The 25,060-nt window shown below is 42.4% G+C and overlaps 1 protein-coding gene across 1 annotated transcript; it reads left to right on the top strand.

The window, feature by feature from the left end:
- The first annotated feature begins 10,827 nt into the window (after positions 1-10,827).
- LOC136620204 (jeltraxin-like) lies at positions 10,828-23,612 on the top strand. The gene is made up of 4 exons (XM_066594910.1): positions 10,828-10,873; positions 14,053-14,087; positions 15,455-15,513; positions 23,011-23,612. The coding sequence occupies exons 3-4, from the start codon at positions 15,459-15,461 to the stop codon at positions 23,610-23,612; spliced, it is 657 nt and encodes a 218-aa protein (XP_066451007.1). The 5' UTR covers positions 10,828-10,873; positions 14,053-14,087; positions 15,455-15,458.
- The last annotated feature ends 1,448 nt before the right edge of the window (positions 23,613-25,060 follow it).

Here is a 25,060-nt window from a genome sequence, read left to right as displayed (position 1 = left end):
TCCTGTGATCATACTGTTTCTGCCATCACACGGCTTAATGTCTGACCATTGTCTATGTGTATAACATCGCTCACTCTCCACCTCGCCATACACATCTCCAGCCCTTTTATCTTCTGTATCACCCCATTATTTGTAGTATGTAAGCTCGTTGGAGCAGGACCCGCACCCCTATTGTTTCCATCAATTGATTACTATGTAACCGTGGTTCTGTAATGATTGTACTTTTGTATTTCTGTATCCCCCTGTCTATGTAAGCGCTGCGGAATATGTTGGCGCTATACAAATAAAGTTTATTATTAAGTTTATTATTATACTTCTGCTACAGAAATCTTACTTGGGTTCACCTATACTTCTGCTACAGAAATGTTACTTGGGTCCGCCTATACTTCTGCTACAGAAATAGAAAATGTACTTTAAAATGCGCCTCACTAGCAGTTTAAAAATGCTTTTATAGCTAGATAAGAGGTGGACTTACCCGGTGCCAGAAGGGTTAATCCGATGGTAAAGGAATCAACCCCTCTGCACCTGTTGTCCACGTTTGCCTTCAGCAGGTTTCTTGCTTCTCCATGTTTCCTTTTGGAGCGGCGTCCAGGGATATCCTTTCACCGTGTTTGTTAGCACGGTCTGGCTGGATAACGGAGTATAGAAATAAAAATAAAAACTATCCCGCGCCTTAGCAGAAAACCAATCTTATTTATTCTTGTTAAAACAACGCGTTTCGACACAATGTGTCTTTTTCAAGTTCATACAAGCATTGTCATATATGCTGCCTTATATAGTGTGGGATAACGTGTGTGGGGCTCACTTCCCAATCAATCATGGGCGTGGTTTTTTTTTTTTTTCCTCTCAATTAGAGTGATTTATTATAACATCTTCCATGTGTAAATGTTTATCTTATTAAAATTTCTCCAATACTTCATTTTAAAACACAATAAAAACAGTGAAAAATTAAAACTAATTCCTTTAGAAACTATAAAACAAAACTCAATAATGAAACTGAGAAGAAAAGAAATGTACTTGATTTATCGTCTAAACCCTTTAATGCCAGAAGGACTAAATGAAGTATTGGAGAAATTTTAATAAGATAAACGTTTACACATGGAAGATTTTATAATAAACAATAGATAAAAAATATAGTAAAATTACATAACAAAAAATAGAGAGTTTTTATGTAAAATATAGGAAAATAATTAGATAGTAATCATATATAATAATTTTATAGGGAAGTTTTTTAGAATTGACCAGGATTATGGTGTGAATAGGAGAAACAATCGAAACAATAAAGTTTAATGGAAAAACAAACAAACTATGGAACGCAATGCATTCCATGAGAGCTCCGTGGATAGACAAATGATAAATAAATCACTCTAATTGAGAGGGAAAAAAAAAAAAACCACGCCCATGATTGATTGGGAAGTGAGCACCACACACATGTTATCCCACACTATATAAGGCAGCATATATGACAATGCTTGTATGAACTTGAAAAACACACATTGTGTCGAAACGCGTTGTTTTAACAAGAATAAATAAGATTGGTTTTCTGCTAAAGCGTGGGATAGTTTTTATTTTTATTTCTATACTCTGCTACAGAAATGTTACTGCGGTCTGCCTATACTGTTGCTACAGAAATGTTACTGGGGTCTGCCTATACTTCTGCCACAGAAATGTTACAGGGGTCTGCCTATACTTCTGCTACAGAAATGTTACAGGGGTCTGCCTATACTTTTACTACAGAAATGTTACTGGGGTCTGCCTATACTTTTACTACAGAAATATTACTGGAGTCTGCCGATACTTTTACAACAGAAACGTTACTGGGGTCTGCCTATACTTCTGCTACAGAAATGTTACAGGGGTCTGTCTATACTATTGCTAGAGAAATGTTACTGGGGTCTGCCTATACTTCTGCTACAGAAATGTAACAGGGGTCTGCCTATACTGCTGTTACAGCAATGTTACCTGAGTCTGCCTATACTTCTGCTACAGAAATGTTACAGGGGTCTGCCTATACTTCTGCTACAGAAATGTTACTGGGGTTCGCCTATACTTCTACTACAGAAATGTTACTGGGGTCTGCCTACACTTCTGCTACAGAAATGTTACTGGGGTCTGCCTATACTTCTGCTACAGAAATGTTACAGGGGTCTGCTTATACTTTTACTACAGAAATGTTACTGGGGTCTGCCTCTTCTTTTACTACAGAAATGTTACTTGGGGCTGCCTATACTTCTGCTACAGAAATGTAACAGGGGTCTGTTTATACCTTTGCTACAGGAATGTTACAGGGGTCTGTCAATACTATGGGTGCAATAAATCTACCCATCGTGGTGTTTTACCTATCTGGCACAAATACACTGACTGACTAGGGCAGAAATGTGGGCCGAGGCCAAGGTCCTTGGCAGGGTGAAACTCTCCCATGGTTGGGCACTCTGTTTTTTTCCTGTGTAATATCATCTTTGTGCACTGACAGCATAGGCGAGCCCAAGGAACTCAAAGACATCCCCTTGCAGTGTTGAGCTATCTGTGTGGGGACACATGGATTTCCCATTGCTATGTAACTCAGCGCACCTTGGGTCACACAAGGTGGAGCCTGGGTCTGAGCCTGAGCCTGGGCCCGCTCACGTGCTTCCCACACAGACTATAGCAAGTCCTGGTCATGGTTTCTTGGCCTTGTTATGCCTCCTCCTCCTGCTTGGGGTCATGGGATCAGCACTGGGCAACATGTATTTTCTCTCATGTTACAACAGTTATCTGAGATACTGGTTTGGGCCAAACAAGATGAGCGTTACTGCATTAATGAGACGTTCACTGCTGTACTAGCATCGGAGTCCGCTCTATGCCCGCGATTGCTGTGGGTGTGTGCAGAGGCCTATGTCCTTGGCGCAGTGAAAGTGTGCCATGTTTGGGCACTGTAGGTTCTTCTCTTCTTCAGGTTTAATACTGTCTTTGGGTTCCTTTGGCTTGCCTATGCTGTGGTGCACAAAGACTTCCCATTGCGCTGTTTTACCTCTCTGGCACAAATACACTGACTGACTAGGGCAGAAAAGTAGGCCGAGGCCCTTAGCAGGGTGCAACTCTGCCATGTTTGGGCACTGCCATTTCTTCAGGTTTAATAGTGTCTTTGGGTTCCTTCGGCTCGCCTATGCCATGGGTAAACAAAGACTGCCCATAGCGGTGTTTTACCTGTCTGGCTCAAACACACTGACTGACTAGGGTAGAAATGGGAGCCGAGGTCCTTGGCGGGGTGAAACTTTGCCATGTTTGGGCGCTGTAATTTCTTTATGCATAATACCATCTTTAAGTTCCTGGGGCTCGCCTATGCTGTGGGTGCACAAAGACTTCCCATTGCGCTGTTTTACCTGTCTGACACAAATACACTGACTGACTAGGGCAGAAATGTAGGCTGAGGCCCTTAGCAGGGTGAAACTCTGCCATGTTTGGGCCCTGTAATTTCTTCATGTTTATTACTGTCTTTGGGTTCCTTTGGCTAGCCTATGCTGTAGGTGCACAAAGACTTCCCATTGTGGTATTTTACCTGTCTGGCTCAAACACACTGACTGACTAGGGCAGAAATGTGGGCCAAGGTCCTTGACGGGGTGAAACTCTGCCATGTTTGGGCGCTCTGATTTCTTCTTGTGTAATACTATCTTTGTGCACCGACAGCATAGGCAAGCCCAAGGAGCTCAAAGACTTTCCATTGCAGTGTTCAGCTATAACACCTACACAGAATGAATTGTGTGGGGACACATGGATTTCCCATTGCTATGCAACTCGCGACACCTTGGGTCACACAAGTTGGAGGCTGGGACTGAGCCTGACCCTGGGCCCGCTCACATACTTCCCACACAGAGTATTGCTGCATTGTGGAGATGTGTAGACGTGCTCGCACCTGAGTCCCCTTTATGCCCACGTTTGTGGCTCCTGACAATTTTGTGACGGAGGTGGCACGGGATTGGAATAATGATCGAACGTCAATTCATCATTGATTCTCAACTGCATTGTGGGCTATCGCCCACACTTTCAAAGAGGGTCGCTGCCTTGCCCTGCCAACCCTCTGCACTGTGTACCTCCGGTTCCTCCTCATCCAGTAAGCGCTTATAAATAGACATGAGGGTGGTGTAACTATGAAGCAAGCGTGTGGCATGAGGGCAGCTGAACAGGGACACTTCTGTGTGTGCTGTGGACGCAGGATCATGCGGGAGGGTTGCACAGCAATGCAGCATGTAACCCCGGAGAAGAGGCAGCGGTGTGACCCGCAGGCAGTGATTGTCCTTGGTTACAGGTAGTGTGGTGCTTAGCTAAGGTGTGCCTTGCTAATAAGAGTTTGTCCGAAGTAAAAATTGTTAGGGGGGTGACGCCAGACTCTTGCCCCCATTTTGGCTTAATAGTGGGACCTGGTAGCCTCAGATACAGCCATGCATACTGCCCCTGCCCTTCCCTTTCCGTTTCTGAGGTGTTTCCATGAATTTCTGAGGTTTTTCAGAGTTTCACAAGTCATGACCTATGCGGAGCATCGGTCCCATACAAAAATGCTCGAGTCGCCCATTGTTCAATAGGGTTCGTTGCTCGAAATGAGCTCTCGAGCATCGTGGAAAGTTCGACTCGAGCAACGAGAACCCGAGCATTTTGGTGCTCGCTCATCTCTAGTTACAATCAATGACCGGCTGGTCTACAATATTGTCAACCTATTTTATTAAACATACAACGCGTTTCAGCATATTACAACGCCTTTTTCAAGTATACATTTGTGAAATCAAAGTGAGGCATTTCTATAGAGCCATAGTGTACTCACACTCCGTCCTACATCAGATGTCAATTGTGTGATGTAATTTGGTGGGAGGGGGAGTCTCCTCTGTGTTTAGTCACGTGGGGCGGTAAGTGGAACGCTACATGTGTTCCATTCAGAAACCTCATGGTTGAAGAGCAAACATGCGCTTCACGTAAAAAACTTGATGATGTCATTGCTACATGTAAATCGTCCGCGACAATAGATTTAAACATTTCTTATATATATTTATGGGTATCTCGTCATGGTCATGGGGTAGGGCAGCTCAGGACATCAAGGTCCGGAGTTTTTTTCATTTAAAAAAGAGACAGTGTATCTCTGTATAAATTACTAGATATAAAGGCGACAAGTGGGGCAGGAATGTGTCATAATAAGACAGAGTAATACATCAGAATATTGACACACACTACGGACCTATGGTCCACGCATGTCCTATGTTTTGCAGGTACGTGCGTTTGTATGCCTGTAAAACACAGAATGTATGCATGTGAACACACCATAGGGAACCAATTGTTCTAATAGATGCATGGTTTTGTGCGCACCTATGTACACGCACATGTACCATCTATGTGTCGTATGAGAGTGATATTATTTGGTTATGAGGATGATATATTATGCAGTGTATGATAATTATATATTTGTGTATCAGGGCTCAATCGGACAAGCAAATTTTTCACGCATTATAGGCGCAAGAAAAAACTCGCACATCGCGTGTAGAAGAAAATCGGGTGACCGGGTCCATTTACACTCACTTGTCCTATCTTTTGCAAGTGTGAATTTAATTTGCATATAAAAAATTTTAAGCGCCAAAACGAACATGTGACCACTTTCATTGGAAAGCATCAGTTCTAATAGATGTGAATCGGAAATGTGGCCATACATTTGCGAAAAATTTGCTCATCTGACTGAGCCCTCATAGTGATATGTTATGTCATGTATTATTTGGTGTTATGTGGTGCATATATTATGGGGCTTACTATATGGTTTATCATACGGATATATTACGTGGACTATTAACCCTTGTATGGTAGTGATATACGAAATGTTGAACTAAAGTTCACTTCTTTATCTTATAGTCACCTATAAGGGTAATTTTCGGATTAAAGGCAAGGTAAATTGGCCAATACACATATGTATTGTATTTTTAATGGTGTACTGATTTTAAGATCATGTAGAAATATAATAACTCATTCAGCTCACGGCAGCGATGTATTATGTGGTGTATGATAATGATATATTATGTGGTGTATGAGAGTGATATATTATGTGGTGTATTATGTGGTCTATGATAATGATATATTATGTGGTGTATGATAGTCATATATTACATGGTGTATGATAGTCATATATTATGTGGTGTATGATAGCGATGTATTATGTGGTGTATTATGTGGTGTATGATAGTGATATATTATGTGGTGTATGATAGTGATATATTATGTGGTGTATGATAGTGATATATTATGTGGTGTATGATAGTGATATTTTATGTGGTGTATGATGGTGATATATTATGTGGTGTATAAGAGTGATATATTATGTCGTGTATGAGAGTGATATATTATGTGGTGTATGATAGTCATATATTACATGGTGTATGATAGTGATATATTATGTGGTGTATGATAGCGATGTATTATGTGGTGTATTATGTGGTGTATGATAGTGATATATTATGTTGTGTATTATGTGGTGTATGATAGTGATATGTTATGTGGTGTATGAGAGTGATATATTATGTGGTGTATGATAGCGATGTATTATGTGGTGTATGATAGTGATATATTATGTGGTGTATGAGAGTGATATATTATGTGGTGTATGATAGTGATATATTATGTGGTGTATGATGGTGATATATTATGTGGTGTATGAGAGTGATATATTATGTCGTGTATGAGAGTGATATATTATGTGGTGTATGAGAGTTATATATTATGTGGTGTATGAGAGTGATATATTATGTGGTGTATGAGAGTGATATATTATGTGGTGTATTATGTGGTGTATGATAGTGATATATTATGTGGTGTATGATAGTGATATATTATGTGGAGTTTTATGTGGTGTATGATAGTGATATATTATGTGGTGTATGAGAGTGATATATTATGTGGTGTACATCTGTACTGCACAAACTTTGTTTAGGTCATAAACAGGAAAAGTAAGGTCACAATTTGATTGATCAATTTTAAGCGCCAAAGTAAGTGACCCCCCTATGTAACTAATAACACATAAACTTAAAATTTGGCATGACCATTTTTTATACTTTTTTAAATATGAAAAGTAATTGTTTAATTCTAGGTGTAAAAGTAATGTAACTAATAACACACATCTGTACCGCACAAATGTGAAATTTACCAAAACCACTACCTAAATAGACAAAGTAAAGGGGTCACTATGTATATACTGGAGAATCTACCTCACCTCTATGTGTATATGCTGAGGAGAATCTACCTCACCTCTATGTGTATATACTAAGGAGAATCTACCTCACCTCTGTGTGTATATACTGGAGAATCTACCTCACCTCTATGTGTATATACCGAGGACAATCTACCTCACCTCTATGTGTATATATTGGAGAATCTACCTCTCCTCTATGTGTATATACTGAGGAGAATCTACCTCACCTCTATGTGTGTATATATACTGAGGAGAATCTACCTCACCTCTATGTGTATATACTGAGGAGAATCCACCTCATCTCTATGTGTATACACTGAGGAGAATCTACCTCACCTCTATGTGTATATACTGAGGACAATCTACCTCACCTCTATGTGTATATATTGGAGAATCTACCTCTCCTCTATGTGTATATACTGAGGAGAATCACCTCTATGTGTGTATATATACTGAGGAGAATCCACCTCATCTCTATGTGTATATACTGAGGAGAATCTACCTCACCTCTATGTATATATACTGAGGAGAATCTACCTCACCTCTATGTGTATATACTGAGGAGAATCTACCTCACCTCTATGTGTATATACTGAGGAGAATCTACCTCACCTCTATGTATATATACTGAGGAGAATCTACCTCGCCTCTATGTGTATATACTGAGGAGAATCTACCTCACCTCTATGTGTATATACTGGAGAATCTACCTCACCTTTATGTGTATATACTGAGGAGAATCTACCTCACTCCTATGTGTATATACTGAGGAGAATCTACCTCACTCCTATGTGTATATACTGAGGAGAATCTACCTCCCCTCTATGTGTATATATACTGAGGAGAATCTACCTCCCCTCTATGTGTATATATACTGGGCAGAATCTACCTCACCTGTGTGTGTATATACTGAGGAGAGTCTACCTCACCCCTCTATGTGTATATGCTGAGGAGAATCTACCTCACTCCTATGTGTGTATACTGAGGAGAATGTACCTCACTTCTATGTGTAAATACTGAGGAGAATCTACCTCACCCTCTATGTGAATATACTGGAGAATCTACCTCACCTCTATGTGTATATGCTGAGAAGAATCTACCTCACCTCTATGTGTATATACTGAGGAGAATCTACCTCACTCCTATGTGTATATACTGAGGAGAATCTACCTCACCTCTATGTGTATGTACTGAGGAGAATCTACCTCCCCTCTGTGTGTATATACTAAGAAGAAGCTACCTCACCTCTATGCCAATATACTGAGGAGAATCTACCTCACCCCCATGTGTATATACTGAGGAGAATCTACCTCACCTCTATGTGTATGTACTGAGGAGAATCTACCTCCCCTCTGTGTGTACATACTGGAGAATCTACCTCACCTCTATGTCAATATACTGAGGAGAATCTACCTCACTCCTATGTGTATATACTGAGGAGAATCTACCTCACTCCTATGTGTATATACTGAGGAGAATCTACCTCACCTCTATGTGTATATACTGAGGAGAATCTACCTCCCCTCTATGTGTATATATGCTGAGAAGAATCTACCTCACCTCTATGTGTATATACGGAGGAGAATCTACCTCACTCCTATGTGTATATACTGAGGAAAATCTACCTCACCTCTATGTGTATGTACTGAGGAGAATCTACCTCCCCTCTGTGTGTATATTCTAAGGAGAATCTACCTCACCTCTATGTCAATATACTGAGGAGAATCTACCTCACTCCCATGTGTATATACTGAGGAGACTCTACCTCACCTCTATGTGTATGTACTGAGGAGAATCTACCTCCCCTCTGTGTGTACATACTGGAGAATCTACCTCACCTCTATGTCAATATACTGAGGAGAATCTACCTCACTCCTATGTGTATATACTGAGGAGAATCTACCTCACTCCTATGTGTATATACTGAGGAGAATCTACCTCACTCCTATGTGTATATACTGAGGAGAATCTACCTCCCTTCTATGTGTATATACTAAGGAGAATCTACCTCCCCTCTATGTGTATATACTGAGGAGAATCTACCTCCCCTCTATATGTATATACTGAAGAGAATCTACCTCACCTCTATGTGTATATACTGAGGAGAATCTACCCCACCTCTATGTGTATACAAGGGGTGCTGAGAAGTTTTTGACTTTGTGTTCTTTTTTTGCTTCTATGGTAACGAATGTTATATCACATGAAAGCCTTCTGTGTCTAATATATGTTTTAAAAATTTTGTGTTTGTAGCTTATGGCAGCAGTGATCTCGGCACGCAGGAAAACAAAATGGCGGAGTCTAAGGCGATAATCACAGCAAATGAGAGCAGAGGAGGGATAAAATTATTTTTCCTGTAAGGAAAGTCCATGAAGAATATTCATGGTGATATGTGGCAGACATTGGGGGATCAATGCCCTTCATATTCTACAGTTAAGGACTGGGTTGCCAGATTAAAAATGGGCCACTTCAGCACCAATGATGAGGAACGTCCTGGACGACCGAGAGAGGTTGTTGTTCCGGGGATCGTAGATGCTGTGCACAACCTCATACTGGAGAATCGGCTAATTTCAGCTGCAGGAATAGCTGACATCATGGGGATTTCTCATGAATATGTTTGTGTCATTATCCATGAACATTTGAACATAAAGAAGCTATCTGCAAAGTGGGTCTCCAAATGTTTGACAACAGATCAGAAAAGTAAGCGAGTGAAAACTCCCCGGTCCATTTGTCAGTGTTTCCGGACTGATAAGAACTTCCTGGATCAGCTGGTCACTATGGATGAGACCCGGATTTATTTGTATGACCCTGAAACCAAGGAGCAGTCAAAAGAGTGGAGGCACAGTGGTTTTCCTCGCCCAAAGAAGTTCAGTCACTAAGGTGATGGTGTCTGTGTTCTGGGATAAGGAGGGCGTGCTGCTAGTGGACTACCTTCAAAATCTGTCGACCATCAATGCAACCTATTACATTGAACTTTTGGACCAATTGAAGGCAGCTCTGAAGGCCAAATAGCGCAGCAAGCTGTCCAAAGGAATCTTGTTCCTGCAAGACAACGCCTCCGTTCACACTGCACAAGCGACCATGGCAAAACTGGTGAAGCTAGGCCTCCAACTGGTTGACCACCCACCTTATTCACCACATCTAGCTCCCTCCAACTATCATCTGTTTCCAAACCTGAAGAAACACCTCAAGGGGACCAAATCTCACCCCATTTCTGATGCCATGGCTGCTACGGATAACTGGTTTGAGGCACAACCGAAATCCTTCTTTTTGCAAAGCTTACAGAACTTGGAATCCCGATGTAAGAAGTGTGTTGGCATCAGTGGAGAGTATGTGGAATAAATGTAAAGTTTCATCTTCCTATCTCGTTTCTTTCTGGGTAAAGCCAAAGACTTATCAGCAGCCTCTCGTATACTGAGATGAATCTACCTCACGTCTATGTGTATATACTGAGGAGAATGTATCTCACCTCTGTGTATATACTGAGGAGAATCTACCTCACCTCACATGCTTTCGCGAGACAACCCCTTTAAGTACATTACAGCCTTGTGTGGCGCAGAGTGTTAAGGCAGCAGAATGCAGTCCTAAGCTTTCACTCATGACCTGAAGGTTGCAGGTTTGATCTCTTTTTATGGTTCAGGTAGCTGTCTCAAGGTTGACTTAGCCTTCCATCTTTTCCAGGTCGGTAAGATGAGTACCCAGCTTGGTGGGGGGTAATAAAGCACCTTCCTTTCCCTTTATAGTATATGCACATAGAGGTCAGTTACATTCTCAGTGAGGTAGATTCTTCAGTATATATACAGAGAGGAGTGTTAGTTCTCCTCAGGATGCACACATAGAGGCGAGGTAGATTCATCTCAGTATATACACATAGAGGTGAGGGGGGGCTGTCGCTGTGCCGGGGGGGGGGGCTGTTGCTGCGATCGGGGGGCTGTCGCTGTGCTGGGGGGGGGGGGGCTGCGCCGGTTACCTGCTGCCTGGCGGTGGGTGACTGGTCGGCGGCGTTCAATCCAGGGGTCCGGTCGGCGGCTGCGGGGCGTCTGGTTGTCATGGAGACACAGCTGGTAGCGTCTCTGGAGCGCGCACGTCGGGCTACAGCAAGCGAAGGGAGAAGAGCTGGCGGCCATCTTGGGAAAATTTTTATAAGTTGCTGAAACGCTGGAACTGTAAGTAGAAACCAGCTAGAAAAGTCATTTACAGGGGTAATTAGTAATGTATGCTTAATTAGGGGGACTGGGCAAAAAAAAAATTCACTGCTTCCTCGAGACATCTCCTTTAAGGAAGCGGCCATGGACTTCAGGGATTGGGCTGAGGAATGGGCTGCACCTCAGAAGGGGCTATGAGAACACAAAAACGGATCCACATATAGAGCTTAGAGTAATTAAAATAGATAAACTTTATTACAAAACAAAATAGTAGTTAAAAAGACACACACACACATTATATATATATATATATATATATATATATATATATATATATATATATATATATATGTGTGTGTATCGTGGGAGAAAAGGAGTATCTGGACTGCAGGAACAGGACTTAAACAATAGAATAAAAATATATTCATGGTATAAATAGAAGAGCGATAAATACAATAGTGGATCTACTAAGGGCTCAGTCACACGGGCGCATCCGGGCGCCTTCCTGCACGAAGCAGATGGCCGCACTGCAGGACGGACGATTCTCCGCAGCGCCGGAAGAAAGAACATATGACCAGTTCCATCGCCAGTCATGTGTTCTTTCTTTCCGGCGCTGTGGAGAGTCGTCTGTCCTGCAGTGTGGCCGTCTTCTTCGTGCAGGAAGACGGGCGCATTGGCGCCCGGATGCGCCCGTGTGATTGATCCGTAAGTCATATATAATACAAGCCAGACAAACAAGGCAATAAATTAAGACTGTCAGATCACACAAAATATAAATGCAAAGCTGTTACCACATGCTAGTCAAGACCTGTATCCTGAGCCCCAACGCTCGTTTCTCAACTGCTTTCTTAAGCGGATCAAACGAGCGTTGGGGCTCAGGATACAGGTCTTGACTAGCATGTGGTAACAGCTTTGCATTTATATTTTGTGTGATCTGACAGTCTTAATTTATTGCCTTGTTTGTCCGGCTTGTATTATATATGACTTAGTAGATCAACTATTCTATTTATCGCTATTCTATTTATACCGAGAATATATTTTTATTCTATTGTTTAAGTCCTGTTCCTGCAGTCCAGATACTCCTTTTCTCGCACTATATATATGTTTTTAATTACTATTTTGTTTTGTGGTAAAGTTTATCTATTTTAATTACTCTAAGCTCTATATGTGGATTCATTTTTGTGTTCTCATAGCAATACAGTAGAGTGTTTTTGCATTGTTTAGCAATTGGGCCTATTTTTTGGTTAACCTAAGAAGGGTCTGCAACCTCCTGTCTGGGGGTAAATTTGAATAAAAAGGAGTGTAACCTTTAAGGATAAAAAGTGAGGAGAGTTGGAGGGGGGCACATTCTGCAGAGGGACATCAGTACATGCAGTCTGAGGAGAATCCAACGCTCCTCTGTGTATACATATTTTATTCCTCGGTTCCTCTGAAGTGACCACAACTTCATAACATTTTCCATGCAAACAGGTAAGCATCAGCACCAAATTAACTTGGGCGGAGGCGGGTGTATGGGACAGTGTGAATAAGATTCTAAGAAGTTATGAATATTCCGGTGTCAGGTGACACTTAAGTTTGCTCTTTGTGTGATTGCTATAAATACTCATGACTGTTAGATGACTGAAGGAATTTCAGTGGATTACACCAATGCTGTGGGACCTGTAATTCTTCCAGCAGCTGCAACACTTAAAATCAATTTGGAACAGCAAGAACAAACATATTACGATCCATATAAAGGTAATTTTATAATTAAAGGCAAGGTAAACTGGCCAATACAAATACGTATTGTATTTTTTTATGGTGTTTAACTCACCCCAGTGATATATTATGTGTATATTATGTGGTGTATGACAATCATATATTATCTGGAGTATTATGTGGTGTATGATAGTGATATATTATGTTGTGTATTACGTGGTGTATGATAATGTGATCTATTATGGGGTGTATGATAATGATATATTATGTGGTGCAATACATGCTGTATGATATTATGTGTATTTTGTGATGTATTATGTAGTGTATGATAGTGATTTATTATGTGGTGTATGGAAGTAGTATGTTATGTAGATAGTAGTATATTATGTAGTGTATAATAGTGATACATTATGTGTAGTATCATGGGGTATATAATACATAGTGATATATTATCAACTAATTAAAACCAGAAAGTGAAACATCTTTTATTGTTCTAATCTGTTTTTATTTTGTGATTGTAGAATTTTTTTCTCTGTTGTCTGTGCATGACCACGGGGGCCTCAGCAGAAGTAAACCCCAATTATAGAGATACTATACAGCAGCCTCATGGGTCATAGGAGACAATGGACTAGAGGGGACCCTTTGACTTTTATAGGAGAGTGTTCTGGGTAGCTCTATGACATGTGTAGATGTCATTGTACAGGGAGGGAGAGGAGGTGAGCTGTGACCATCATCCATCGAGGTTTTCTCTACAGAACAGGAAGTATCAGACTATTAGGCTGAGTGGTCAGTGTGAAAACTGCAGAATTTTAGGATTTTTTTTTAAATACAGATTGTGACATTGAAAATTTAAAAAAAGCAAAAGCAAAAACAATATAAGAAATACTTGGTGCACACAATAGTTCATTTTCTTATACCACATTTCCTTCATCATTCTTCCTTTTTTTCATTTTATTCCTGTTTGAATCTTCTAGAAATATTGTGAAATGTTGGACTAAAGTTCACTTCTTCTTACAGTCACCTATAAAGGTCGTTTTCGGATTGAAGGCAAGGTAAATTGGCCAATATAAATATGAATTGTATTTTTATGCTGTTTTTAATATCATGTAGAAATTTTTTATTGCATTCAGCTCACCGCAGTGAATATTGACCTTGATCTAGAGATATTAATGGAGAAAGGAAAAGAAACAACAAGCCAGCAAGGAAATGTGGCCTCTGCGCATGAGGGACACAGAAAAGCAAAACTTCCCGGATCCTCAGACATGTCATGAACAGGATCTGACACTAACAGCTTGAAACGCGTAAACTTCCAGGATGTAATAACATGAATCAAACTAGTGTTTCTTAGAGTATACACAGAAGAGTGCAGGAAGTTTTACTTTTCTTTGTCCTTCATCGACTATTGTCCTTAAGCCCCAGCACGGTCACAGTGCTAGATGCCGCACAATACTGCATGCAGGGCATGGCCAGCATTGGCTTGTCACACTGAGCCCTCAATTAGCCACAATTTTTGCCCGTTGTACCCACAGGCCTCATCTGCTTTTTCGTCTTCACTAATTCTCTACCTGGATAATTATTATGAAAGTGATGAATGAGGCACAGAACTACTAGCACTAATGAGATCAGAGCTGTTTAATTACAGGGCAATTGGTGCACTTGCACCAGGACTCCCGCTATTGGCTAGCTGGACCTATTACAAGCGTGTTTGTGTTCCCTGTACATGGGCATGGCTGAAAACCTGGAAAAGAACGAGTGAGGCATAAAAGGCAGCCCGACTGATTCTTTTTAAAAATTCTTGACAACCAGGTCTTGTATACATTGCGGCACACATGACATCCCGCTGGTGTGCATCCACAGTCCTGCTGCCCTCCATCCTTCTCTCCATCAATTGGCTGAGCCAATTCATAAATCTCACCTCCACATCGCGATAGCTCTGACTGGTTGTTTGAGCGCTGTTCAGCCAATCAATGCCTCGCTTGATCAGCCAATCACAGCCCTTGTATTGGTTCATAGAGCGCTACATTGATTGGCTGTGCAACGCTCGAAGAACCAATAAGAGCCTTTTTTATGTAATGCAGCTCTAGTTTATTTTTGGGATAGGGCTTATATTTCAAGCCTCTCCAAACATTCAGAAAAATCAGGTTAGGGCTTCTTTGGGGGGAAAACACTGCAGTTCATAAGATAAGCCAGATGGCAGCCTCCTTGATGATGTGGTGGGCAAAAAAAGAGAGGAGCTGTACCCTGTGACCTGATGTCAGAACGGGGTCAGAACTGAAAACTCCAACACAGCAGGTATGTGTACATATTTAGCGTCCCTGTACAACCCCTTTGTTATATATAGTACTTTAATATTAGTAAAACAAAAAAAATTGTATGGAGTCACCAGACACACATTTAATTTCAATATTTTTTTTTCCAGAAAAATGAAAACCCTTTCCATCTTGTTTGTTCTTCTATCTGGATGTTTTGCACTGGCAGGTCAGTGTATATACTGTGATAGCCATTGTGTAAGCCATAAAGTGCTTGGCGAGGGGGTGCAGCCATAATACAGTAACCACAGCAGAGCCACTTCAGTACAGCGATGGTGATCCTGACGCTATATATCTCCACTTACATCATTCTAGATCCATGTTATAACATTGTCATTTTACTCAAAAATGGCCATAAAGTCTAGAGGTGAAGACCTCTGCAGCTTCTCTATGATTCCCACCTCATTGGCTAACAAAGCACTCCATCAGAGCTGTGTAGTAGATAGCATTGGTGCTAGCATTCATTGCCAAAGGGTAAGACAATTTCAGCCCCCAAGGTCTTACAAGATTGAAGATGCTGAAGAGGATTTTCATCCAAAAATGTAAAAAAATGTCAAATGTATAAATGAGTAGACCTTATACCATATTGTCATCTTGTGTCCGGTCCAATTTGATCCATCCGTGTAGTCTATACCTTGTAATGTCCAGTTCTCTGTGACTTGTTATTATGTATCTAAAGTCTAGTTATGCAGTCTTAATCAACCATATAGAGTCTAGTCTCTGGTCATCTTATAGTCTAGTGTCTATCAACTCCTATTAAAACTGTTATTAAGCCCTTCATGACCATCAAAAGTAAATTTACATTGGGCGGCAATGAAGAGTTCATGAAGCAGGCTTGGGAGCTGAGTCCACTCCATACTCTGCGGCTACTGGCTGTTTCTGACAGCCGCTGGTAACTGTCGCTATCCAAGTTAATTCTGATTGCAGCAGATAACTGTTTAGATACTGCAGTCAAAACTGGCAGCTCATTTAAAAGTCAGAAGCTCCCAGGGCTGCCATGCATAGATGCCTATCAAACCCTGCCCCTAGTGAGACTTGATAGGCAACATCAAAAATTGCTATATACTGTAATACTGTGGTATTGCAGTATATAGTACAGCAATCAACAATCGCAAGTTCAAGTCTCCTTTAGGGACCCAACAAGTATTAAAACATTTTTACATTTTTTTTAGGTTCAAAAAGATTTTTATTAAACTTTTTCCAACATGCATTTTAATAAAACAGAAATAACAAAAACCATGGGATAAGAAGGGATAAAACAGGGTAATCGTGAGCATTACTCAAAATTATAATTTCTACAATAGTCAATATATGGGACAAAGCAACTTCACATAGCTTATCACAGCCCATCAAAGCCATAGTCTCGGGGCTAACAGTAAAACTAAATGTTAAAAGTTCCCCAAAAAGTCCCACTCTCCCAATAAAATTGAAACAATTAAAAAAAACAATACATATTTTGTTTCACCATGTTTGTAGAAAGTCTGAACTATTAAAAAATCACAATATTTAACCCACACAGTGAAAGGTGTAAAAAAAAAGGACAAAATTGCGTTGTTTTTTTTTAAATATTCAGGCTCCCAAAATATTTTGATAAAAAAACAATATGTTTCCCAAAATAAAAAGTACTAATATTAACTGCAACTCACTCTGCAAAAACAAGCTTTCACACAGCCCATTTAAGCCCTTCAGTGGCGGGTTTCCTACCACCCTGTCGTACCCACCAGGGCAGGTTTTTTTAAATGGTCTAATCATTGAATTTCAACTAATTTTGCAGTTGCGTCTCAAGAGCCATAACTTTTTCATTTTTCCATTGACATGGCCATATAAGGGCTTGTTTTTTTGGGACAAGTTGTGATTTTTTTTAAACAGGGGGGGGGGGGGGAGGAAAAAAAGAAATGGGGGAAAAAAGAAAAAAAGGGACCATGTCATTAAGGGGTTAAATAATGTATTAACTTCCTTCTCTGGGTCATTACGATGCATTGATACCACATGTGTGATTTGATTTTTGATTTTTTACAAAGTAAAGGGAGACAAGTGTTTTTATAATTTTTTTTAAATACTTTATTACTTTTTTTTTTTTTGTCCCTTTAGGGGACTTCCACAGGGACCCATCAGGACCCCCTGATCACATTCCGGGGGTCTGATGGTGACAGCCCTTTACATGCTGCAGTCACATAGACTGCAGCATGTAAAGGGTTAACACAGCAGAGATCAGAGGTTTTCTCTGATCTCTGCTTTAAGAGCTCGTACCTAGCTGTCCTCTGACAGCCAAGCACCAGCTCTCCCTGCCACAGAGACCATCGGCTTGCTTCTGACAAGCCCATGGTCTCTATGGCAACCTGTAAACAAAGCAGGAGACTTAGAAGCAGGAGATTGCCGGCATATCGGCAATATCTTCTGCTGGTTTTTCAAAGCCCTTGCTTTGTTCTCTGTGGGTCTGTGCAGGTAGAGCACAATGTCACAGCTTGAGGCATTGTGCTCTGTAGCTCCCATAGTGATACATAGCCCGGAAATCTTCCGGGCTATATCACTATCGGCAGTGGAGCTCGTCCTGGAAAATTTCCGGGCGTGCCACTCAAGGGGTTAATGAAAAAATAAAAAAGTTCTGGTTCTCAAAATATAGCAGAGGAGGGCAAATTTTGTTTAAGGAAAAAATGTATTTACTTTTTAAAGATGGAAAATCATAAAAACAATATCAATTTGGTATCACCCCAATCGTGCTGACCCATAGAAAAAGGTCCTATGTCATTGATACATTGATATTGTATTGTGAACGCCGTAAAAACTAACCCCTCCCCCCAAAAAAAATCTTTATTTGTATAGCGCCAACTTATTCCGCAGCGCTTTCAAGAATGGGATAAATACAAACAATACAACAATTACAATGGGAGGTACAATCAGTTTGAAACTAATGGGGTGGGGAAGCAAGGCATGGGGAACACAAGCAGTAGGGGATTTCATGTGGAAATCAGTTATTAGAAACCAAATGGGGTGGGGCGATAAGAAGGTGCAGGGGTACAGGTCATATGTGATAGGCAGGGTGGAAGGTATGGGGAGACATAGGGAGGGCGGGGGACTAGGTCAGGGGATTTGGTATGTTTCCCTGAAGAGGTGCGTTTTTAGGGCGCGTCTGAAATTTTGTGCATTGGGAATTGTCCAGATGCCTTGGGGTAGAGCGTTCCAGAGGATGGGTGCTGCTCTAGTGAATTCCTGGAGGCGAGCATATGAGGTTCGTATTACAGGGGTGTTTAGTCTGAGTGTGTTAGCGGATCAGAGTGAGCAGGTTAGGTGCTGTACAGACAGGAGGGAAGCGATGTATGGTGGCACGGCACCATGGAGAGCTTTGTGGGTGAGGAGTTTAAATTTAGTTCTGCAGTGGATGGGCAGCCAATACAGCGACTGGCATAGTGCAGAGGCGTCTGAGTAACGGCTGGATAGAAAAATGAGCCTAGCTGCCGCAGTTAGTATGGATTGGAGTGGAGCGAGCCTGGTGTGGGAAAGGCCGATGAATAGTGAGTTGCAGTAGGTGAGTCGGGAGTGGATGAGGGCAGCCACGGTTGTTTTTAGCATGTCCGTGGTGAGGAACCACCCAGATTTTAGCAATATTTCTGAGGTGTATATGGCATGTTTGGGACAGATATTAAAAGTGTGTGTGTGTGTGTGGGGGGGGGGGGTAAAGGAGAGGTCACAGTCCAGTGTGACCCCCAAGACAGCGGGCATGCTGTCTGGGAGTTATGATAGTGCCAGACACTGTAATAGAGATGCTAAGTTGAGGTCGGTTGGAAGGCAGAAAGATGAGGAGGTCAGTTTTAGAGGTTAAGTTTAAGAAAAAGGGAGGACATAGTATTAGAGACAGCGGTCAGACAGTCAGTGATATTTTGGAGGAATGGTTCAGAGATCTCATGGGAGGAGGTGTATAGTTGGGTGTCGGTGTAGAGATGGTATTGGATGCCGAATTTGTGAATAGTTTGTTCAATTGGGGCAGTATAGATAGAGAAGAGAAGGGGGCCAAGAACCGAGCCCTGGGGTACCCAGACAGTGAGAGGAAGTGGAGAGGGGGTAGAGCCAGCAAAGGAGACGCTGACGGAGCAGTCAGAGAGGTAGGAGGAGAACCAGGAGAGAACAGTGTCCTTTAGACCAATAGAATGGAGCATAGTATGAAGGACGCCTGGGTTGACAGTGTCAAATGCAGCAGACAGGTCAAGGAGGATTAATAGGGAGTAGTCACCTCTAAACTTTGCCGTCATCAGGTCATTTGATACATTTGTGAGGGTAGTTTCAGTCAAAGGCAGAGAATGGAAACCAGACTGGAGGGGGGCAATGAGAGAGTTGTCAGAGCGAAAGCATGTGAGGCAGGAGTAGACCAGGTGTTCTAGTAATTTGGAGATGAAGGGGAGGATTGACACTGGTCGGTAGTTGGCAGCATCAGTCGGGTCCAGGATTGCTTTTTTAAGCAGAGGTGATATGATGGAGGGTTTAAATGAGGAGGGGAAAGTGCCAGAGGTTAGGGAGAGGTTGCGATTGTGGTGAAGTGAGTAATGAGAGCTGGGGAAAGGGACCGGAGGAGGTGAGAGGGGAGAGGGTCGCTAGCACAGGTGGTGGGGCGGGCAGCGGAAAGCAGCCTGGAGATTTCTTCCTCTGTTGTTGGTTCTAACATAGAAAGTGAGTGGGGCTGGATGCAGTGCTGAGGAGACTGAAATCGGGGCTAGCCGTGCAGTTTTTGGAGATTTCTTTTCTGATGTTGTCGATTTTTTGTCACGGGGGCCTGTTCTTTGGGACTGTGGAGGGAGTGAAAGGTCTCAAAGAGTCGTTTGGAGTTGTGGGATAGTGAGGAGACAAGGGAGGTGAAATAAATTTGTTTGGCATGGTGAAGGGCTAGGTTATAGGTTTTAAGCATGAATTTGAAGTGGAGGAAGTCTGCGGGCAGCTTTGATTTTCTCCATAGCCGCTTGGCACACCTAGAGCACCACCGGATGCAGCACGTTTTGGACGTGAGCAAAGGTTGCCATGGTCTGTGGTTGACGGCGCGGGTCGAGGGTGATACTGCTTTATCCACGGCACGGCTGAGGGTGGTATGGTAGTGTTCAACTGCCAGGTTAGGGCAGGGGAGGAGAGAGATAGGGTAGAGGGAGGACTGAATGGTCTCGACGAACTGTATGGTGGGGATGGACTGAAGGTTCCTAAAGGTGCTATAGATAGGAGGGTCTGGGGGGATGCTAGGGTGCCTGATGGAGAAAGAGAGGAGGTTGTGATCTGAGAGTAAAAGGGGGGAGTTAGTAAAGGAAGAGGCAGAGGAAGATTAGATTGAGAGTGTTGCCATCTCTTGAGTGGGGGAGTCAGAGATTAGTGATAGGCCAAAGGAGGAGGTAAGCATTAAAAGTCAGGAGGCAGATGAAGGGCTGGGGTTATTAGTAGGGATGTTGAAACCGCTGAGGATGAGGGTTGGGATTTCACAGGATACGAAGTGGGGGATCCAGGCAGCGAAGTGGTCTAGGAACAGGCGGGTGGGACCTGGGGGGCGGTAAATAACTGCGACACGCAGGGACAGTGGGCGGAAAATTCGCAGGGTGCGGACTTCGAATGACTGGAAGCTGAGGGAATGACCTGAAAGGTACAGTTAGGCGAGAGAATGACGCCTACTCCTCCGCTGCGCCGGTCGGACGATCTGGGGGTGTGGGAGAACTGTTGACCATCATAGGACAATGCCAGGGGCGAGCAGGTTGCGGTGTTTGGTGGTGAAGAGGTCATGGATAGTTGGGCCTGGGTTGGGGGACATGTCATTTGTGGTTAGGAGTAGCAGGGTAGTGAGGGTAAGCATTTTTCTTATTTCTCCCCTCTTAAAAATGTCTCAGTGGTGAGATCTCCATCGATCAGCAATTCATCCCCTATCCTATGTCTAGGGAATAACTTGTAATTGTGGTACAAACACTTTAATTGTGGAGAAGAGAATCCTGGTGGGCTAGTGGGTTAATATATACAATCAATGATGGTAAGGTTTAATACAAATCTAGATGTGATGGTTATGTATAATGAAAACAAAGGTTTGGTACCGTGTTAGCCAGTAGAGCAAAATGTGATTGTTCCCAGCAAGAGAAACCAAGTAATCTTGTAGATATGATACCTTTTAACCGCTTTCCGCTCCATGGCGTAAGTTTACGTCCTGGCAGCGGGGTACTTCCGCAAACAGGGTGTAAACTTACATCCTGGGGATAGCGCGAGAACACATATGATCCCGCGCTATCCCGCAGCAGGAGTCGGCTGTCAGTGATAGCCGGCCTCCCGTTGTTAATCCCTTCCCTGCCACGATCTAAGTAGATCGCGGCAGAGAAAGAGTTCACGGAGGGAGCGCGCTCCCTCGGTGTCTTCGGCCGGCTCTCGCGATGTTATTGCGAGAGCCCGTCCGGTCGCCATGGCAACAGGACAACAGACACTGGCGTCTTGTGTTGCCAGTGCCTGAGATCGCTGTATAAGTGATAAGGCATGGCAGGGCAGTAGCCCTGCCATGCCTTATCACAGTGATCATCAGGGCTGTGGTGAAAGTCCCCCAGAGGGACACAAGCTGTGTAAAAAAAAAAAAATTAAAGAAATGAATTAAAAAAAAATGTAATAAAATGTTTAAAAAAAACCCTTTTTTAATGCTTTTTCCTCACTAAAAATGCAATAAAAGTGATCAAAAAAGCCGTATGTACCCCAAAATGGTACCAATAAAAACTACAGCTCATTTCGCAAAAAATAAGCTTTCATAGAGCTCCGTACATCAAAAGATAAAAAAGTTACAGGACTTTGAATGCAGCGATTTAGAAAAAAAAAAAGATTTCCAAAAAAAGGGTTTTTATTGCGGAAAAGTGGAAAAACCTAAAAAAAAGTTAGAATTTTGGTATCGTTGTAACTGTACCGACCCGCAGAAAAAAATTATTGTCTTATTTATGCTGCATGATTAACGCTGTAAAAAAACAAATTCTATGGCAGAATTGATGCATTTTCTCTCCCTGCTATCATAAAAAAAAAATAAATAAAAGTTTTACAATATAGTCCTTTTACCCAAAAATGAGGCCGATAAAAACTACAGTTCGCCACGCAAAAAACAAGCCCTTATACGTCCGCGTCGACGGAAAAATAAAAAAGTTATGACTTTTGATAAATGGAGAAGAAAATCCGCCAAAAATCGTTGCGTCCTTAAGCCCCAAATAGGTCGTGTCCTTAAAGGGTTAATGGCTAACAAACATACATGATGTAATAGCAGGCTTGTGAACCTCTCGGGCTCTTAGTCAAATATTCATGCCAGAGGCGTAACTTGAAGCTCCTGGGCCCCAATGCAAAACCTGGAACGGGGCCCCCAACTATAATGCTTTATTCATAGTATTGGGCTTCCTATATGGAGAAGAGAGGCCTTATGGGCCCCCCAAGGCTCCTGGGCCCGGGTGCAACCGCATCCCCTGCATCCTCTATAGTTACGCCCCTGTTCATGCCTCTTCAGATCTATTCCATTTTAGCCTGACGAAGAGCCCGAGAGGTTCACAAGCCTGCTGTTACATCGTGTATTTTTGTTAGTCATTAAAAGGTATCATATCTACAAGATTACGTAGTTTCTCTCGCTGGTTATCATATAATGATTGTTATTAGTTATTATTATTACTGCAACTTTATTTTCTATCCTTTGGTCTAGGCCAAAATGTTCTCCTTTTCCCTAAGCAATCAGTCACTGACTATGTGATTCTGAAGCCATCTGTGGAACAAGCTTTAAAACAACTCACCGTATGTGTGCGCTCCTATAGCGACCTCCAACGAGAACATTCTCTTTTTTCCTTGGCCACGCCTGGAAAAGACAATGCTTTCCTTATTTATCCAGTACCACCAAACAAGATTTGTATCTCCATAAATAATGAAGATCTTTACTTCAATGTGGATCCTGATGTTCTAGACTGGAAACAGACTTGTGTTGCTTGGGACTCTGCGACCGGGCTGCTCCAACTGTGGGTCAATGCCAAGCGTTACCCTAGAAGAGTTACTACAAGCAGATCCCCCATAGGACCTCAGATGAGTGTCATCCTTGGGCAGGACCAGGACACTTTTGGTGGTGGGTTTCAGGCAAGCCAGTGTTTTGTTGGTGAAATGTCTGATGTCAATATGTGGGATTACATTCTTGACACCAAGACCATTTCTAATAATTATCTTTATAAATCTGGAAATATCTTTAGCTGGACAAATGGAGCTAAGGAGATCAAAGGGGGAGTCATCAGCTTGGAAAGATACTGCAATTCTCTATGATTAACTAACGAAATCTACTGTCATTGTATGCAATATGCTAATTACTATATCTGAAGTATATGCATTTATTACTGGATGTATGTGGTGGGCCCTCCACTGATATCATGTGTATACTTCATCTGGGATTCTTCTATATCAGTGCTTCCCAGCTCCAGTCCTCATGGAACCCAGCAGGTCATGTTTTCAGGATATCCTATAGAGAGAACGCTAGTAGCAATATCTGAGGCACTGACAATAATTACATCACCTGTGCAATACTGAGGAAATCCAGAAAACATGACCTGTTGGGGGGCCCTGAGGACGGGAGTTGGGGAACACTGGTCTATATACTCATGTTCACAAATTAATAAACGATTGCTTTGCTACAGCAGAACCTTTTTCTAATTTGTCCTGAAATAAAACCCCTGTAAGAACTCTCTAGGCATCATACACAAGAGTCAGCCAATCCATGGGAGCTCCCACCAGGAGGCGCCCTGAGACTGCTGCTTCTTCAGGACCTCAGAGGGGTAGCGCTAGGGTTTCTACCCCGCTAGCATTTATGTTTACTAGCCATATTAATGGCCAATAAAAAATCATTTCCACCTGAGAACTGGCCGGCAACAATCCGCAAACCATTCACACACATGCTCACAGTTCTGTTCCGGCGGTGCTGGAGGATACTATTACTATTGGGGACAATATGGGGATCATGATTACAGCTGTGGCCACTAACTGAGGTATCATTATTACTGGGGTCACTGTGGGAGTCACTATGACTACTGGGGCCACTATGATATGGGGCATGGGTGTACATATAGGGGGTGCAGAGGGTGTACATATAGGGGGTGCAGAGGGTGTACATATAGGGGGTGCGGTCGCACCTGGGCCGAGGAGCCCATAAAGTCTCACATCCCCATATTGCAAACCAATGTTATCAATGACGCGTTATAGTTGGGGGCCCAGTTACAGATTTTGCACTGGGGCCCAGCAGCCTTAAGTTACGCCTCTGGTATGGGGGTCACTACTATTACTGGGACCACTAAAAGATTCACTATTTCTATTGGGACCATTAAGGGGGTCACTATTACTATTAAGGCCACAAACGTAACCCTTTGGCCTTCCCTGATGTAAATACACAGCACTGTGAGTCAGTACTTAGCCACCAGTGTTGTATATTCCCAGTGCTGTGACCATGGGGGCACAGTGGTTTGGCCTGTGTGATCACATGACAAGGACAGCTGTGATTGACCATTGCAATCCAAAGTGATCAAGGCATCAAAAAGGAGGAGTCTCATGCTATTCGCTAATCCTCAGCCTGCATATTTAAGAGACCATCATGAACCTAGCAAAGATCCCCAGGACTTTCCTAAAATAATCCTTGTTAGGGCATAAATGAGGTATCCCCAAACAGTTGCTTGTATATTGTCCATGCACAAGTAGAGGTGTAACAAGAATGTCTTGGTCCCCAA

This window comes from Eleutherodactylus coqui, chromosome 3, assembly GCF_035609145.1.
Source record: "Eleutherodactylus coqui strain aEleCoq1 chromosome 3, aEleCoq1.hap1, whole genome shotgun sequence".
Taxonomy (NCBI): Eukaryota; Metazoa; Chordata; class Amphibia; order Anura; family Eleutherodactylidae; genus Eleutherodactylus; species Eleutherodactylus coqui.
Note: the sequence above shows the minus strand (reverse complement) of the source record. Positions and strands in the feature narration are given on the sequence as shown.

Coding starts and splice junctions, on each gene's coding strand:
- LOC136620204 (XM_066594910.1), top strand. CDS start 15,459: ATGAAAACCCTTTCCATCTTGTTTGTTCTTCTATCTGGATGTTTTGCA. Junction 15,514..23,010: donor TGGATGTTTTGCACTGGCAG/GTCAGTGTATAT, acceptor CCTTTGGTCTAG/GCCAAAATGTTCTCCTTTTC.